This window comes from Nuphar pumila, chromosome 11, assembly GCF_984573655.1.
Source record: "Nuphar pumila chromosome 11, dmNupPumi1.hap1.1, whole genome shotgun sequence".
Classification (NCBI taxonomy): domain Eukaryota; kingdom Viridiplantae; phylum Streptophyta; class Magnoliopsida; order Nymphaeales; family Nymphaeaceae; genus Nuphar; species Nuphar pumila.
Window position 1 is genome coordinate 34,105,767 of NC_143259.1, and position 18,982 is coordinate 34,124,748.

Here is an 18,982-nt window from a genome sequence, read left to right on the forward strand (position 1 = left end):
TTTTTTTTAATAGCCCCTAATGCCAGCAGTCATTGGAGGGCCAAATCCGATAAGATTCCGGTGACCCAAAGCCAAGACAAAACCAAATCTTCATGCCAAACAAAAGGGTTCTCATGTAATAAAAAATTCTAAATATCTTAATGATTCAACAAGAACAAGGGCTCTGATATTAATTGTCCAAAAACTTGGAGAAATAATCCTTATTTATCCCTAATTTGTTTATGTTGAATCATTAAAAAAAAACAAAATAAACATAGTGCGAAAGCATACCCAAATCCACCGTTGCGTCGATAGATCTTGATGGTGTTTTGATATTCCAAAACCTTTATTAGTAGTTTTTCCTTCTTCTCTAATCCAAATGAGAGAGAAACGGTCTCTTGATTGATGAAGAAGAAAAAAAACCCACCACTATATATGGTTTTGGAGAGCATAACTCATTTGTAACCGTCATATTGTCTTATTTCTAATTCAACATATCATAAAATAAAAAATTGACATATGAGCACACATTAGGTATCTACACATTATTATAACTATACTCTATGAGATGTCATATGGCCCAACCACATAAAATCACTTTAAATGAGCTCATACCTTAGATAGTTTATAATGAGTGATTAATTGTATGCTTCTAATATGAGATATTTTCAAATTATTAAAAGAATTCTTTGATTTATAAAGGGGCTATGAATTATGGATTACAGATTTTAGCTCAAAACACATTGGATTTATATGCTTTTTCTGATGCGAATTGGGCACGTTGTTCAGAAAAAAAAAAGATCATCAACCATGTTTTGTACTTTCTTTGAAAGTAATTGTATTTCCTGAAACACCGATAAACAAAATACCACTCTAGGCCTAGTGCCGAAGCTGAATACCAATCCATGATATCGGCCGCTAGTGAGCTCTCTTAGATATCTTTCATCTTGTGAGATATTGCTCAAAACACTTATTTTATAATGTGATAATGTCAATGCTATTTTTACGTCTCACAATCTTGTGCTCTTCATAATCATTCGAAACACTGTGAGATTGATTATTTGATTTCAATAGCCTTTTACATCGATTCCAAAAAGTTTTTGAATTAAAAAAATTTGGCTTGAGCAATCTTGAACACCTTGTTTTTCCTAACGAGCCGAGATAAGCCAGCATAAGCTCGGCTAGTGTGCAACCCTAACTCATATGGGTATACAATTTCAGTTATACCTATACCTGAGCTTGAACATAGATCAAATTGAGTTGAGCTTATGTTTTCTCGTACTAATCTCTTGTGTTCGGCCATTGGGTCTACCTTTTAAACATGTTTAAGAACAAGTCTATTTAAAACCCGTACACGTTTGTACCCGGTCTCATTTATGCGTGAACACATCAACCGTATGGTTACAATTTCAGCATTACCCAGACATGAATCCTTGGGTCCAATTTTTAGTCCCGTTATTGAAACGGGTCTGCCAAAACCCGACCCGAACAACTCCTAACTGTTATTCATAATTTAGAGGGAGAGAGCTCCACGGTCCACACATTCCCGCTAAAATCCCCATATCATGAGAGAGAGAGAGAGAGAGAGAGAGAGAGAGAGAGAGAGAGAGAGAGAGAGAGAGAGAGAGACGATGGCTCTCGGCTGCGCCTTGTCACCCTCTCCTGTTGCTTTCGTCTCCCCATCTCGCTCTCTCCCCCCTGCAGCCCTAACCCGAGATCTCCGTTCGGCTTCCGCTGTTCCTTCCCGACGACTTCGTCGGCATTCGCCTCTCGAAACGTGTGGTAAGCATCCGAATTCTCAGAAATTTCCCGTTTCACAGCCAACCGCTGTTTTCTCGGTTTCCTTCCTCGAGTTCCCGTCTTGATTTATTCTTCTTCTGCACGTTCAGATCCACGATTGTTTGGTAGATTGAGGAAGCTTTTGCGATGGAGGGAAGGCTGGAGATTGTCGTTTCTCGATTCTGATTGCCGGAAAGTCGGTGCACTTCCGGCCGATTCCGGAGTCGTGAAAAAAAGGTTCCCGTTTTCTTCTTAATCCGTTCTTATGGGATATGTATGCACTGGTTTTCCATTTGTTTTCTTTTATTTAGCAATGAAATTGTATTTCGGTGGATTATGGATGCATTCATGGGCTTTTTTTTACTTTAGTTTGTGATAGAAAAATGAAGCAGTTAATTTTGATTCTTTCGATGTTCATTTGGAAATTCTCTTGTTGTCAATTCTATTCGAGGAATTGGAATCTGGTATCGACCCATGATGACCACATGCCAAACAAAAGAAGGGAAGAACATTCTAAACCGATACCTGGAATGCCCAAAAAGCTTGCCGAAGCTTGAGGGTTATTTCTTGTAAAATTCAAGGAATATGACACCTGTTTCCACGGAACGAGCTTTCCATTCGAGGCATGATATTAGATGTTCACGTTTTAGGGTGTGAGGGTGAACGGTTTGTTGTATTACAATGAGGAAAAGATTAAAAAAGTAGAAAATAAAGTAAAAATAACAAGATAAAATGGAGACCGAGGAATTATATGGCTAAAAGATGAAGGGACGGCACCATCATTGTGGTACCCGGTAACCAGAATAATTGAATGGCTGAGGGAGTAACTAGAAGTTAGTTATCCACCTTTGGTGTACTACAATTAGGGAGAGTGATTTCATTTTCTCTTGGAAAGACCAAATGTCAGTGACTGTAAGCATCATCTAACTGGAGGTAGGACTGCAAAACAAGACGAGCAGCTCGCAGTTTGGCTCGGCTCAGAAATTGAGCTTGGCAAGCAGAGCTATGATCCAGCTCGTTTAGGTAAATGAGCTGAGCATGAACATGGCAGGCTCGGCTCTTATAACCTGGTTTTACATATTATATAATTTATTTTATATTTAATAGATATATTATATATATATATAATATACATATGTATGTGTTTTATACATTTATTATATATAATATGTATTATATATATTAAATTTTTTAAAGAAAACGAGCCAGCTCGTGATCGGATCGGATCGCCATTGGCTCGTGACAAGCTCACGAGCCAAGCTTGACCTGGGGTGTACCCTTAACGAGCCAAAACTGAACAGCCCAAGCTCGGCTCATTCGGCTCGTTTACCAGCCCTAACAGGAGGAATGCCGACATAACCATCAGCCTAGATGGGCGTTTTGAGAATTCCCCACTTTCAGCTTTTGGTCTGATGCTGGGAAAGGGAAGTCAAATTTTTCCTTTTTTTTATATAAAACTGATGCATGATGCATCAGATCAGAGGGAGTCATCACATGTATATAGACGCACTTGGGGCCATGCATTTTCAGGTTTGTAGGTGCAACCAGGTCCCTCATAAGCATCGTTCAGGATAACAATACTTTATCTTCAAGTTTTCAAGTCTTGCCTCTTCCCTTTATTTCTATTAATTTTCAATGGACAGGAAGAAACACAAAAGAGGTTGGGCTTCTCTAACAAATCTGAGCTGGAATTCCTGAAATAGATTTGTCATCTAAAGTTTGTTGTGTGAAAAGAGTCTTAACATATCCTCTCTACCGCATGATATAAAGGTTATGTATATAATATTCAATGATGATACAAGTGGCTTTTATTTTCACAGAAAGTGCTATACAGGGGTACCTATTTGTGACCATTTAACTATCCTTAGAAATGCATATAGAACAGTTCCTTGTCCAGAAAATTAGTGTTGCTTTGATAAGATAAGCCAGTTTCTAACTTCCTATTTAATCTGGTTTCTAGTTGTTTTTATTGTGTAACTGTAACCAGTTCATATTTAACCTTTTTCTTTGCTAATGTGGCAGAAAAGTCATAGAGCATATTGTTCTTCTAAAAGCAAAAGGAGATCTATCTGAAGATGATGAGAAGGATATGCTTGATTTTTTATATACCTCACAGTATCACATGAGGGGCATTATTGCAATATCGTTAGGTGACTCTCGAGCCTTTCTTGCTGATGCTCCATCTGAGAAGACATGAACCATATGATTGGTGTTTTTTGACTTAATTAACCATTTGTTCACTTTGTGTTTTTTTTTCCTGGTGGTTCTGCTACGTAGACTTTCTTGCGTTTGTTGTCCATAATGTGCTATATAAATCATTTGTTTAATAGATCACTGCTTCTTCAGGAGGCGGAGTGATGTCTTGACCAACGGATATCATTTAACATATATACACAATTGAAACATTAATCAGCGTAGGCTATATGATGACTTCACTGTTGCCATCCAAACCCATCTACAGAACCTGTGTTTCTGGTATGGGGGATGATAGAACATGTCGGCAACATAGTCCAAGCCTGCTTGCCAATCATATGCAGGCTTCAACCAAAAAGATGACCAAATGAATATTTTTTTCTAGAGCCTACAGTTGAACCTTTAGAAAAAGGTTTTTTACAAGAAAAATTGCATCTATCATTATTTCCTAGGTTCCATTGATAGTGTCACATATGATTCCAAAGATTTACTTCAAGTCTTAAGTATCATTTGCTAAAAATGAATTCTGATGATAAGTGTGTACCTTTTTTGTCTTTTTAATAGGCAAGCTATGGAACAAGTAACAACCCTCGTGGGAATCGAACCTGAGACCCCTCAGTTATTATAGTGTGACCTTACCATCCATTTCTATCATTTGATTCCATATGTGTACCTTTAAAGATATATTAACCTTTGACGTTCTTCGTAATGCCTATGACGTTCTCAAGTTCTTTGTGGTTTTGATCTTATCCAAACATTTTCTCTAGCATTTATGTGTGTGATATAGTATAATGTTTAGTCTGCATTGTTGCATGTCCATATGCTCAACTGCTTATATAGAATATAAATCGTTGTTCCTTCCTGCAGGTCGTATTACAGATTCAAATGCTGATGGTTACACTCATGGAATTTATATGCGTTTCCAGAGTAAGGAGGATTTGGCAAAGTTTTATCAACATTCATTCTATAAAAGTGTTCTTGAAGAACATGTTGTACCTCGCTGCCACGTATGCCTTACATGATGAACCTCTAACATAATTTCCATTATGATTTCCTTTTCATGCACTTATGTGGTTGGGTACATAATTACTTATGTTTTAATGGGTTTGCTTGCAGGGTTTAGTTTCTATGGACTATGAATCAGAGGTGGAGGATGATATCCTATCCATATTTCGACGGGGAGAGGTTAGGTAGTCTCTCATTCACAAGAATTATGCTGGAAAAAAGGTTTTGTGGCTGATTTCGTAATATATTAAGAGACTAAATCCTTTGGGGATTGAGCTGCTACTGCACATCCGTAGAAATGAAAATATGCAACTACTTATATGATTCCATTGTTTCTTTTCTCAAATTATTCACTCTGTCATGAAATGTGTTGATGAACAAAATATTTCAATATCACTTTGCATAGAAATAAGCAAAATAAATCAATTAAATAATCTTTGTAAAACTTTTAATACCAGTTTGGCGGGCAGATGTATTTCATTGTTCCTTGCAGGAAAAAAAAATCAATCAAATAACCTTTGTAATTTGGTACATAATATCAACAACTAATGATGGGAGAAAGATACACTGAGAATATGTTGGAACCAAGGTTGTCAGACTAGGAAGCGGAAGCTAGAAGCGTTGCATTTTAAAATGTATAGAAAGTGGGAAGCGAGGAATAAAAAAAAGAAATATAATAATTGAATGGGAATAAAAATGAAACACAAATGAAAACTAAAATAAAAGTGACTAATGTTAAATTTCATGATTTCTTAGTGTAAGAATTAAATTTTTAACAAAATCTAAAAGTGATGACTACCAATTTAGAGAAAGCACATGGAGGTGAGTGAGAAGAGTGAGAGAAAACACATAAAAAACATGAAAAGTTGAGTAAGAGAACATATAAGAAGAATAGATGAAGCGTGTGGAAAGCATAGGAGAAGTGTGGGGGAATCGAGGTTTTCATCAAGTTTCAGAAGCGAGGAGCATCACTCTTCCGAAGCGAGCTTCCCACCTATCTAAGAAGCTTCCTGTAACTCTGGTTGGAGCCCATACATTTCATCATTCCTTGTCATATTCCATGTTATTTATGGGGTTTTTAGTTCGCAAAATTTGTTATCAATGCACTTGTAGTTTTCTTTTCTCAAATATTTGAGTTTTGATCAAATCATACATTGTGAATGTGCTTTGCATTTGTATTGATGATAGGACTTTGAATATGGAGTGGAGTTTGTGCTTTTGATATCAGTTTTCAGGAATGTACTTGCTGAAGATGTGGAAGATGCATTTGGTGCCCTTGTGACACTGACAGAGGCTTTCAGCTCCTTGATTGTACAGGCCACTCAAGGTGTGTCTGAAGAATGTTTGTGTATATGCATGAGATTTGATGTGGGAAAGCCAACTTGTAGAAGCAATTGTTGGGATGTGTTAGTGATGGGTTTGGACAACATAGGTCAGGTCCATTAGCAACTCGGAACTTACGAGTACTCAATCAAGTAACCAAGCTGGACCGAAAAGGAATTCAAGCAATTTTGAAACATGGTGTGAGTCCATCCTTGAGATGATTCTTCATAAATATTAGCTAATTTTTCAGAGTTACGCTGCGAGATATTTTGCACCGAGACCTCAGTCCACATTGATGTTTTCTGCAGCTGGGCAATATACAGTAAAAGAACTAATTAAAACTGGTCACAAGGAATGAGTGTGCAAAATCTGCGATGAATTTGTCAGCTTACATCAAATTTTATCAACATAAATGTTTATGTCTGTATGTGTGCACACACAGGCATGGTGTGCTGTGTGAATATGTGCACATCTGCATGTGTGCAGACTGATGCTTGCATGCATATGTATAAACACATGCCACTATGCAGACCTTTTGGTGTTTCTTTCTGACCTTGGGGACAATTTACACACATACACATGTTTGTTTGGTTGGTGTGTGTATGTGTACTTTTTAGAACTCATTTATTGTTTTGTAGGTTTGAACTTCAGCTTCATTGATAGAGAATATACACATGGTGCAGTGATACACTTTCCATCATGTAAGCTCCGTTAAGTTGATGTAGCATATAGATTGGAAGAAATTTAGACTAGATTATATTACACTCTATTTGCATGCATCGATTTATTTATGTTGGCCTCTTGCAGTTGAGGCCTCGGAGGCATTTTGTGGCAGCTCTGAGTACATGGATGTATGGAAGCATTCTCACCACATAATTCCCTAAGTAGCATATGTACATTGCATAGTGCACTTACAAACACATGCTAACATGACATATAGATGCATAAATGCATGTATAAATGCATAATCATGCATGTAGTTATTCAGAGTTTATGCATACATGTTGATGCATATATCTGAAGACAATACACACGTGGTTTTATCACCTAGCTCCTGAAATTTTATTCATAAAATGCAGATGTGGCTGAAGAAATTTAAACCAATTACTGAAAAATCACTAGCTGTCCATTTTGTTATTGAACCCACGGGCACTGAGATATTATAGTCCAATTTGGGTGTACTTTCCAGTTGAAGGACTCCCTGTGGCAACTGCTGTAAGTATAAATGCTGGATTCACTGTTTGGAGTTAGTTTGTTTCTCTTCATTATTGTGCTAATTTCCTGTAATGGTCAACTGAGCATGTTCAAAGGCATTGTTTATGAGGTCATGTAATGTGAGTGACAAGAGCCTGTTTCTTGCAAATTCATTATCTATAGAACAAAATTTTAAACCTATTCCATGTAGTGGTTGTTATTTCTGACGTTCACTGGGACATCTGCAGGCACAGAAATGTTGGTGATATTTCATCTACTTGCTAACATGTAATGAGGTAATTGCCGTATTGGAAAATTTACTTTGCATAATAATCTACTTAATAAGGTGTTCTTAACTGAAAGTCAGCTTGGTTTGTACCAGAGTTACCGGAAGCTTCTTAGATAGGTGGGAAGCCTGCTTCCTGGAAACTCGCTTCGGAAGCGCAATACTCCTCGCTTCCGAAACTTGATGAGAATCTCGATTCTCCCACACTTCTATGTTTTCCACACGCTTCATCTATTCTTCTTATATGTTTTTCACTCTACTTTTCATGTTTTTTGTGTTTTCGCTTTCGAAAGCTTTCAGAATATTTGGGATTTTGTCATTGTGATAAAATAAGTATGTTTCTGCAAGCCCAAATGACTGTAAACCAGATCAAGGAATTGGCGCGTGCAACTAATTTCTCTTCTATGCAATAAAACAGAGTTTTATGTTTTTTCCTTCTAACATTTTGTTCCTGTTCTTTCAATAATTGAAATGCTTTATATTCTATTTATTTGTTTTTGTTCCTTTCAACTGATTTTTTAATTTTGCAATTCTCTTCTTCTAGTCTGCCAACATGTCTGAATAGATTCTGAAGCTAAAAGGAAAGATGTGGAAATATATTTCTGGATAACTTTAATAATTTCATTGATCAACAAAATATACATCAGCCAAGTGACGAAAACGAGGCATGCATTGGCTAATCATAAGAGCTCAATATTATGCAGGACAAAATATTCAGACTGATCAAACAATCAATTGCTACATCCTTTGTGGGTCCAAGATTCATATCATGTATGTATATATATTCTTGGAAGATATTCTCTGAGTAACTTCTTCTGTTGCAAGTGTCACAAGCTATTGGCTCATAAGAACCATACACGTAAAATAATTCCAAAATTGAATAGCCAGAAAATAGGCTTCTACTGACATACCTTTTTGGGTATGCTGACCATGTTATAATTTGTGAAGACAACATAATAACTTTGCTATTCTTGTAATTTTCACCACATTAGCATGTCACTGGGTGCTCCTTCAGTTGTGAAGTGGGTTTGCCCCCCCTGGAACAACTATTTTTGACACCTCATACCTTGTTTTGATGTTCTTATTTCTAGATCGTCGAAGAAATGGTGAATTTTGAGGCAAGACCATCCTTTCCCGCTGGCTTTCAATATCATTAACCGCTGGTTTCCTGCAGATGCTGTAGCTGCGGTTGATGCTGATAAGGAGCATGAGCAGCAGCAACAATGGGAAGGGATTCAGCATGACTCTCATGGTTTGGAAGTGCAGGTGGAGACTGAAATCTGCAAGAAAATTCCTGGAATGGGACGAAGAGAAATGGAAGCAAGAAATAAATATTTGAGGGGTTGGCTTTGATGAGGATGATGAAAACAAAGTGAGCGTTAATATATAGGAAGTCTGATAGCTACCTGCAAGAAACACGTCTTGACTTTGGAATATGAAAGCAAACCTTGTAATAATAATAATAATAATAATAATAATAATAGTAGTAGTAGTAGTAATAATAACAATGGTATCATGTAACCCTGCTTGGACATGTATACTTGATTCTGTTAAAATAAGCAGCCTGTAGGAGTGAAATTATGGTGTATAAATATCATCTTGGAACACAACAGATTATCTTGCAACCAATTGCCCTGTATGGTTTTTACAACCCTGCGGAATCACAAATATGAATTAAAGGTTGTTTGTTCCAACATGAAGCAAAATTTGAGTCCAAAATTATAATGGGTGAGGGCAGTCAAGTCCTTTTCTGTACAATATAAATAATGGAAACAGTAGTATCCTATCCAACAATAATTGGTAGGTTTGTTTATAACCTTATAGTCCTGCTTTTGTAAAATTAGGTCGAAACCGGCAATGGCTGTGCCTTTTGTGTTCTTGGGCCAACTGCCCCCGTGTGAGCTACTTCCCATTTCATCCATAGGTTGGATGGATCCATGATAATTGTAAATGGATGGTTGGAAAGGTTACCAGGTGAAGGTTTACAACAGCCGGGGTTCACCTTGCAGGGTGTGACCTTGGCAAGAGTTTCTCGTCATTAAAATAAAAATGTTACCAAGTAAAGGTTTACGGTGTTGGGTATCGTATAAGTGTGAACGTGTGTTCATGAATGACGGGCAGCATGTACTTGCATAGCTCTAATTCATAAACTTGATGGTATCTTAGATGGTGTCGTTTTGAAGAATCAAGGACTTGCACTCGTAAAATTAAAGTTTGCCTGCTGGGTTTTTTCACCTCTGCATGAAAGAAAGGTTTTTTTTTTTTTTTTAATTGGAATTTTGACATTTCTGTCCTTTCACAAGATTGGAAGGCCAAAGTTGTCTTTTAGCCTTGGACTTCTCTAATTGGCTATATAGGTTAGGTTTCATGGTTGTCTTTTATTATGATAGAAATGATGATGACGAAGTATGTTGGTGATTTTTGTTCTTATAGAATGACGTGGATGTTGGCAGGAAGATGCTGATTTTCAGAAATCAAATAATATCACTGGAAAAAATTGATCGTTTGTCTCAATGGTCAACTTCAATGTAGCTTTCTTTAAAATCATTAACAAGTTAACGAGCAAATACAGTCGGTGGCTGAAAACTTCACCCAAAATTCTATTGCAATTTACGCTATGTTTGGGAGCGTCGAATGGGAGGTTGTGTTGTAGTTTCTGCCATGCCCTCGTACTCGGTGACTGGTGTTGGCAGGCTTAACTTGACGAGATTATGTTTTTGACAATAATATCTCTCAATATCATACGTTGGCAATGTTGGATTGAGACTAGTGCATGTATTGAGAGTACAAGAGATTCGGGAAACCACCTGCGTCAAGGAGGGTTAAATACACATTCCTTAGGTAGCCGTTTTCCTGATATGAATGCCCATTTTAATAGAGTTTTTATTGCAAACCTTTTGGGTTTTCTTTAGTTACGAGCTCTTCATTTTGCAACTCCTGGGATTCCTGCACAAGAGATCATATGATCACATTTGAATCTTATATCCAAATCTAACATCTCCGACTTGCCATATGAGGGTGAACAAGTATATTATATCATAATCGGTGCATCATGTATCAAAAATAGCACTTCATGACAAAAGATAATAAAATAAACCTGCATAGTTCCTTGAGTTATATTAATATCTTAGTATGATAATAAACCTGCACAATTTTTTGAGTTATATCAATATCTTAGTATGATGTTTTTTTCACATACTATGAGTTAATTTTCTACATAGTTATATGGGTTTTTCATCATCCATTTTCATGTACGAGGTTTTCATACATGCTATGTGTTATTTCCCACAAAGTTGTGTGAATCTTTCTATCATTCATATTCAAGTATGAGGTTTTCACATATGTTATAAGTTATTTCTTACATAACTATGTGCACTTTTCTTCATTTTCAAGTATGATATTTTTCATGTATGCTATAGGTTATTTCACACATAGTCATGTGGTCTTATTATCATTATATGAGTAATTATTCTTTTCACATATAATATAGGTTTAGCCATGACATTATCCTTTCATGCAGTCATTTTACATAACCATATGAGTTTCTCATCATGACATAAATTTAAATCATAACCCTTAACGTGCAATACCATATTTAAATAGATATATCATATTGTGGGTCTTACTTTCTTAGTTAGCCACAAAGTTTTATATTGCTCTTCCATGATCATTTCATAGGACATCATCATGTGCTAATAACCTTGTACAAAGTTTTCATGTATACTAGTGTAGCGCCCCAAAATCTTAACCCAAAATTTTAAGGATTTTTTTTTCTTTTTGAAACAGCGGAAACAAGTCATACTATAAGGTTAAGCATTCCGGAACATTACAGTGGAGAACAAACCAAAATCATTTATTTCATTTCAATATCAATGAAACTTATCAAAGTTTCTCGAACCAGCCCTGGAACAGTAAATATAAAATTTCGATCGAAACCTCAGCCCACAACCGCTCATATACTGTATTCATTACCTAAAAAATGACAAATTTATAAGAATTAAACTACAACTGTCTAAGTAGGAATTACTATAATTTTTCTTGCAGGTATATCATGTGTCAAGTATGTGGTGTGGGTGCCGAGCATGATTTTCAGCATATACAAGAATAAGTCTATGCTACGATAGTCAATAATGTATCAGAAGCTAACTGACAGGTAACATCGTTAGCTGTATTTAAATATCCCATAACCATAGATATGAATTCATGTAATGATTTAGAGGAATGCAATTATGACAATCACATAATTTAGATAAGCATTCATACAACACGGTACATCTATTAGGCACAAAAGAACATTAGTCAATACCACGAATTACAATTCAAGTAGAATTGAACATTTAACATGCATTAGAAGTTAAACATCATGCATCCACCAAACATATAACAATTAAGGAAACATAGAACATATGCATGTTCTAATACATAGCATGAATATGCATGATTTAGTGCATAATAGGAAAATGCATGAATATTTCATTATCTTTCATTAAAGTTTCCATTTTCATATGCATGCCCTATTTAATGTATACAACTTTAAGTTTCTTTTTTTAATTATCATTGCCCGCATATACACCCAACAAGTACAATCCCCGAGGTCAAGTTAGGTTCCTAGGGTAGCTTAACACATAATTTGTATTTTATTATGGGGTTCCAAACTTAACCCTCGACCGATTTACCTTCGAAACATTAGACCTCCACATCTAATGTCAGGGATACAAAGGACACCCCACGCCCACAAGTGTCACTTCCTTGGTACCAAAGCAACAACAACTGTGTCAAACACACCACCCCCAAGTAAAGTGGCAGACTCTCTTTAAAACTATGGTCAGGAGAAAGAACCTCAATATCGGGTTCAGAAGACAAAAAATAAAGCACACAAAGTTTTTGTATCCTCACAGTCTCCCAAAGACCGGATATCTAAGATCCTCATTCTCCAGATGAGAGATCTTAGAATATATGTTACACTGTTCTTATTTCTTATATTTTTATTAAAGTCAATTCTTTAAGTTTGCAATACCATATGCAAAAGTAAAGTGAAAACCTGCATCCTCCCTTGCGGGAACCCTTACGGGACTCCAGCCTGTGTAAACAACTAGAACAGTATAGTAGTGTGCCATACCAATTTGTGTGGTTTAAGTGATGCAATCAAAACATATATGAAAAGGAATCAACCCACGGCTCTCTAGGCCGATGATGGTCCATTTAGGCCATTGATGTATCACATAACCAAACCAAAGTAATGTTTCATTCATAACACTAGGCCAAAGTGCCAAAAGCATGTGCACTCATGAAAAAATGAACCAAATTATAAGCATGTTATTTTCAATCATATGCATTCTCAATATGTGTGCTACCTCCATCGTATACGTGTATCCACCAATGCATATATCCTTCGAGTGTGTGCATGTACACATAAATTACATATTTTTTATCGAGTATACATGCTTACATTAATTGCACAATATCAATAACTTGGCAGTTAAATGACAACACATGCTCATAATAATGATGGCATAACCAGGACGATGAACCACTTCTTAGCAAGATCAATCATGTACATATCACTGGGCAGAACTTATAAATTTCATACATAAGCACCTATGTCAACCTAACATGGATGAACAATATTAGCATTATGAACAACATAATTAAAATCATGGTATAAAATGTGATTTTTGTGATGCATTTGAGCAATTTAAGAAAAAGCAAACCAAGGCTCAAGACTCTCCAGGCCTGTGATGATTCATTTATGCTATCTATGCATCATACGCAAAAGCCATAACAACTTGCAATGTATGCAATAAGGTCAACATGCTTCTAAATGCACATCCATTCAAACCAATTTAACAATGCTCATGAGCTACCACAACCATATGCATGTGTTCACCATCCATGTGCAAGAGCTTTCATGAAATCACTTAGCACACATGCATTCATTCATGATTCACAAGTACATGTGAACATTTATGCAGAATTATACATGCTAAACACACATCGATTTCATGTATGCACATGCATTGGACCAACTTTCATAATAGCATAATGTCCAGGCATGTCACATTAGTGCAAGCATGTGAAATCTTACACTTTTAGCATGTAATACATTCATACGATAAATCTGAAAATCATTATGCTTATTACTTTCAAATTCCAGATTCAGCAACACGTGTTAAATACACAATTTTTTTGTAGGCCTATCGCCTTGCCGACCCCGTCGGCTAAAGGTTCAGGCCCCACTATGCCTTGTACATGCTTTTATTTATTAAGCATGAGACACACTCCTACATAAGCACATATTGGAACATTCCACCTTTGGAGTTGTGTATGCATGTGACAACCAATTTGCATTTAAAACGAAAGCCAACAGGGTATATCAATAGGCATGTGATAAGTTCCATTATTAGCGTGCATAAGGATCAAACCGCCACACTTAGAGAAATCTGGAGATTTAATTACATCGCTGCATACATACATTTATTACATGCACATGCGCTACAACAAACTGAAATAACACTTGACATAAGCATGTCTTAATCAGTCAAAGCATACGAACAATTTACACTATAATCACAACCCATCCTTGAAATTAACATGCAAGTACTAAATGTTGTTTTTTTTTTTTTGAATGACAGTGTGCAGCCCTAGACACATATATAAGATTTAGTACCCCTTTCAAAACGTGTATGCATACACATATTTTCAATTAATTTAGCATGTAGATATTGGACCATACTTCAAAGATGCATATTCAAGCTTCATTAAGCACATGTATGCTATTACAACCTTAAGTGAAAGTGCAGTAGGATCGAGGCAACGAGCACTAGAGGGGGGGGGGGGGTGAATAGTGCTTTTAAAAATTGTTTGCGGAATATAAACGTATTTTGCAATTTGAAAAACAAACACACAAATGACACCAAATTTATCCTGGTTCGGTCTTTCCCGACCTACATCCAGTCCCCAAGCAAAACCCGTTTGAGATTTCCACTATCAACCTTATGTAACTACAAGATCAAACAAACCAAATCCGGTCCCACTTTCAGTAACACACCTATTGAAAGCAAACAACTCCTTTAAACCAAGGAGTCCTTCCTTTTGCAAAAAAAATAAGTAACAACTTACAATACAACCTATGAGTCATTCTTTTGAATGCAAATGAGATGCAATTGGCTTTTGAGGTTGTTGAAATATTCTACTCATGAATTCACTATCTCTCAAAAGAATTTGAGTGAAAAACTGAAGTGAAAATATCAAGTGAGTGAGAAAACAAATACTTGAATGAATATGCGTGAAAAGCAAGAAGTAATTCAAGTGTAGAATGCACTCATATTTATAGTTGAAAGTTTTCATACGTTGAGGGTATGAAAGGGTGTCAAAACAATCCATTTTGAACAATCAAAACGTTTGAAAAATGAAAAGACACGCCTTTTTGAAGTTTCAGGAAAAACGACAAAATTAGTCGACTGAAATAGTAGTTAGTCGACTAATAGTTAGTTATTAGTAGACTGACAGTTATCGTCGGTCGACTGATCTGTTTATCGAGCCGTTTGAAAATTTAAACTTTTGAAACTTAGTCGACTAGAGATAAAATTAGTCGACTGATAATATCATCAGTAGACTGAAAAACCTTTCAGTCGACTGCTGCTAAAATTTTCTGAAAAACATACATTCTGTCCGATCGACTGATAAAAGCATTAGTCGACTGCTGTTAATTTTTTTCAGAAAACACATGTTCTGTTCAGTCGACTGATAAAACCATTAGTCGACTGTTGCTAATTTTCAGAAAAACAGACATTCTGTCCAGTCGACTGATAAAACCTTCGGTCGACTAATTTGACAAAAATGACTTATTAGAAAATATGGCGCGAAAGGATTAGTCGACTGGTGAGTCTATTGGTCGACTAATAAACACGAAAATTTAAGAAAAGAGTTTTCTAAAAAGATTTTCATAAGGAGTTCTTTTAGAAAAGTTTTTCTAAAGACTTTTTAGGTGAAATGCAATATAAATATGCACTCTAAGTAAGACTCTTACAAGAATCTAAGACTTTTAATGAATTAAACATTTGCACACTAGTCTTCAAAGATTCTTCATCGAATTCTTCAATGTCTTCATTGCCTTAGCTAAAATGCAGTTGATTTCACTTGCTCATCATCAAAACTTTGTACTCAAAGTATCATGTATGACTTCATTGTTGTAACATTAAGTACTCATGTGAATGCACCTATAGACTCCACTATACATGTATTACCCATTCCGCCATCAAAAACCAAATATGTGTTGATATTCATTTTTTAGTTTATTCTATCATAAAATAACCAATCGACAAACACCCTCAACTTTGTGTATGGCAAACCACTCTATTACTGGAAGAATTAGTTCCAGAACTTTCTTTTTAGGAACAAACGATACTTCATGAGACCCAATTTCAAGTTATACCGAACTTCACCCCATTGTCCCGTTTTAAAGGTCCATCTGTATATGGACACATATACAATTCAGGTTATACAACAATTAGTAAAGGAATGACCGGGGCAGATTTCTGTGATAGCAACCCAATTATACTTGCAGACATTGTTGTAAACAAAAAGAAAACTTTGATTCTGCACATCAATGATCAAGATTAACAAAACAACCCTGCCCCATACCCTGCAACTGGAGAAATAAATAATTTTCACCAACCCTAGACAATAATAAACCCACTTATGCATTGTAACCTAGAAATCTGTGTTAAGCGTGAAAATGCAAACCCCTATCCAAAATAGGTTAAGTTTCTAAAAAATGTACAAGCAGCAATCCGCCCATTTAGTTTCTTTAGATGCATATAGGGAAAATGCATAACTGTACTGCATATCTAAACTGAACTCTGCGTAACAAAAACTACTTACTTGAATCACATCACACTATAAAATCAGAGAACCCCTACTATTCGAAATCCATAACTCACTTTATAATAACAGTATGAAACCCCCAAATCGTAGATTTGGGGTTTTCGGTTTAGGGTTGACAGAAACCCCCAATTTGGGGATTTTCCCTTTTGGTTGCCCACACGCGCACCCGAGCACATTCAATAACCCACACAAAAAAGCACATCATCCTACAACACTCGGGTTTTTGCAGAAGCCGAAACCCCCCAACTCAATTGATTTGGGGTTTCCGGACGACCCACACAGATGCGAGACCCATGACCTTCCCAACAAGAAAATGGATAGTAAACCCACCTTTTTCCGGCGAGGTGGTGGTTGCTGCAATGATCTTAGTAGCGTCGACTGTCCCCGATCGTGCGATGACTGCGATGGAGCCGGTTCCGGTGGCCTTGCAGTCGCGCATGAAAATGAGAGAGAGAAGAGAGATGGGATACAGAGAGGGAGAGACATAGTGGGAGGAAGAGGGGCGAGACCCTCTCCAATCCCCTTTTTATCGAGCGACCCCCCCCTCTCTCCGAGAACGATGGGGTCGGTTACCTTATGTAACCCCCTCCTCTCCCCTTCTTGATTTTCTTTAGCAAGAATCGTGCCCTAGGCACAATTCTTATAATCAACGCTTTATTAATAGAGGGTCGGGTCCGGGTCCGAGCCCCGCGACCCATGATGCCGGATCCACTCTAACGTGGATCTGGGTCGGCCAAGAATGAGGGATCCGGGTCGTAAGGGAATGGTGGACCCACATATTGGATCCATTTGGGTCCAACCCCAATTACCCAATACTATTACATATATATTTTTAATACCCATTTATATATTTCCTTTTGGATCCGGGTAACGGATCCTGGGTCCGATATGTATAAAATCACTCGAATTCTTACCGGTATTACAACTAGTAGAGTACCATGATTTTTTATCAACTTATAGATTTATGATTATGATTTGCCAAAACATGACAAATGCTCTTACTTTTCATTTTTTACTATAGTCAATACACCCATTATTCATGTGCATCATCGTCACATGCAACATGCTTTAACTCTTATCAGATCACCACCTAATAATTTTGAATCAATATATTTAGATACAAATATAATTACTAAAAATATAAATACCACCATATTGCATACCATGTATAAAGCTTCTAAAATATAAAAATATTCATTTGTGTATTCATACAAACAAACCATAAGTAGCATGATTTATGATGGTTATTTATCATCATATGCAAATAAATGTTCACAACCATATGCAAAACATAATTCAACTCTCTAACATTTCTAATGTATTACAATTGAATAATATGTGTATTAAGACATCACAAATTAGAAGCAATATGCATTAAAAGTAAAACATAAGTCATCATATTCATATCCAATTTGGATATGCACCAGATCCCTAATCAATGAAAGTTATCCTTTCTGTCCATTACCATTTGGATATGCCAAATATGATAAGCCTATTCAATTTTCAAAGCTTTAATCATATCAAATGTGATAATAAACAATCAAACCACAAGCATGTCAATATATAAGTTCAGATTCATCATCGAATCTATACAAAAAAATCTATATCCAAATCCATTGAATTTGTATGAGTCCATATCCAAAACTGACTTGAGATGTTATCATCAAGTCCAATACGATCCATAGAGAAAAATGGATTTCCATGCAAACATAAATAACTCATCCAAGACCATGCATCACAAGAGATTTTGACCGTAATCCACATCCATATTCTTATGTTCCAAAATCAAATAGATCCATACCACATATCTGGCATTATATTTTTTCAGATCTATCATAAAACTAGATCTATAAAATCAGAGGATCCAAACAAAAACCACACAATGAACACATGTATTAATCAAATGTGAACCAATTATTTCGGATCACATCAAGATGATATATATCTAGACTTACCTTTCTTAAGTAGAGCCTTAATCCGGATCATAACTAGATCCGATCAGTGCCGTGATTTTTTAGTCAATTAATTTCAAAACTAGATCTTTATACCTAATCCATATTGAATTATAACCTTAAAAGTCATAAGACGACCCCATTCAAGTCCAATAAGCTCAACCTAATACAATGACACTGCCCGGATCCAAACTATTCCAATTGAAACTATTCAGATCTATCCATATTCATTCAGATCCAAAATTACTTAACTTGATCCAACCAGGTTCCATGTCACCTTAGTTGATTCAAACATCAGATCTAATGTTTCTTGATCCAATCTAACTTAATCCATCACAAAAATTGGATCAATACTAGGCCATCCTAGATCTACACATTAATAGCA

The 18,982-nt window shown here is 36.2% G+C and overlaps 1 protein-coding gene across 11 annotated transcripts; it reads left to right on the top strand.

The window, feature by feature from the left end:
- The first annotated feature begins 1,574 nt into the window (after positions 1-1,574).
- LOC149822242 (Stress responsive alpha-beta barrel domain protein) lies at positions 1,575-9,369 on the top strand. 11 transcript variants are annotated; one of them, XR_016425963.1, is made up of 13 exons: positions 1,575-1,761; positions 1,869-1,995; positions 3,781-3,908; positions 4,819-4,958; positions 5,068-5,136; positions 6,145-6,283; positions 6,918-6,980; positions 7,087-7,130; positions 7,359-7,494; positions 7,722-7,769; positions 8,464-8,530; positions 8,851-8,865; positions 8,934-9,369. XR_016425963.1 is itself a non-coding variant. In XM_089980817.1 (10 exons), the coding sequence occupies exons 1-9, from the start codon at positions 1,611-1,613 to the stop codon at positions 7,443-7,445; spliced, it is 948 nt and encodes a 315-aa protein (XP_089836943.1). In that variant the 5' UTR covers positions 1,575-1,610; the 3' UTR covers positions 7,446-7,494; positions 8,934-9,369. The 11 variants fall into 11 exon arrangements, 1 of the variants encoding a protein (XP_089836943.1); XR_016425962.1 differs by lacking the exon at positions 8,851-8,865; XR_016425964.1 differs by lacking the exon at positions 8,464-8,530.
- The last annotated feature ends 9,613 nt before the right edge of the window (positions 9,370-18,982 follow it).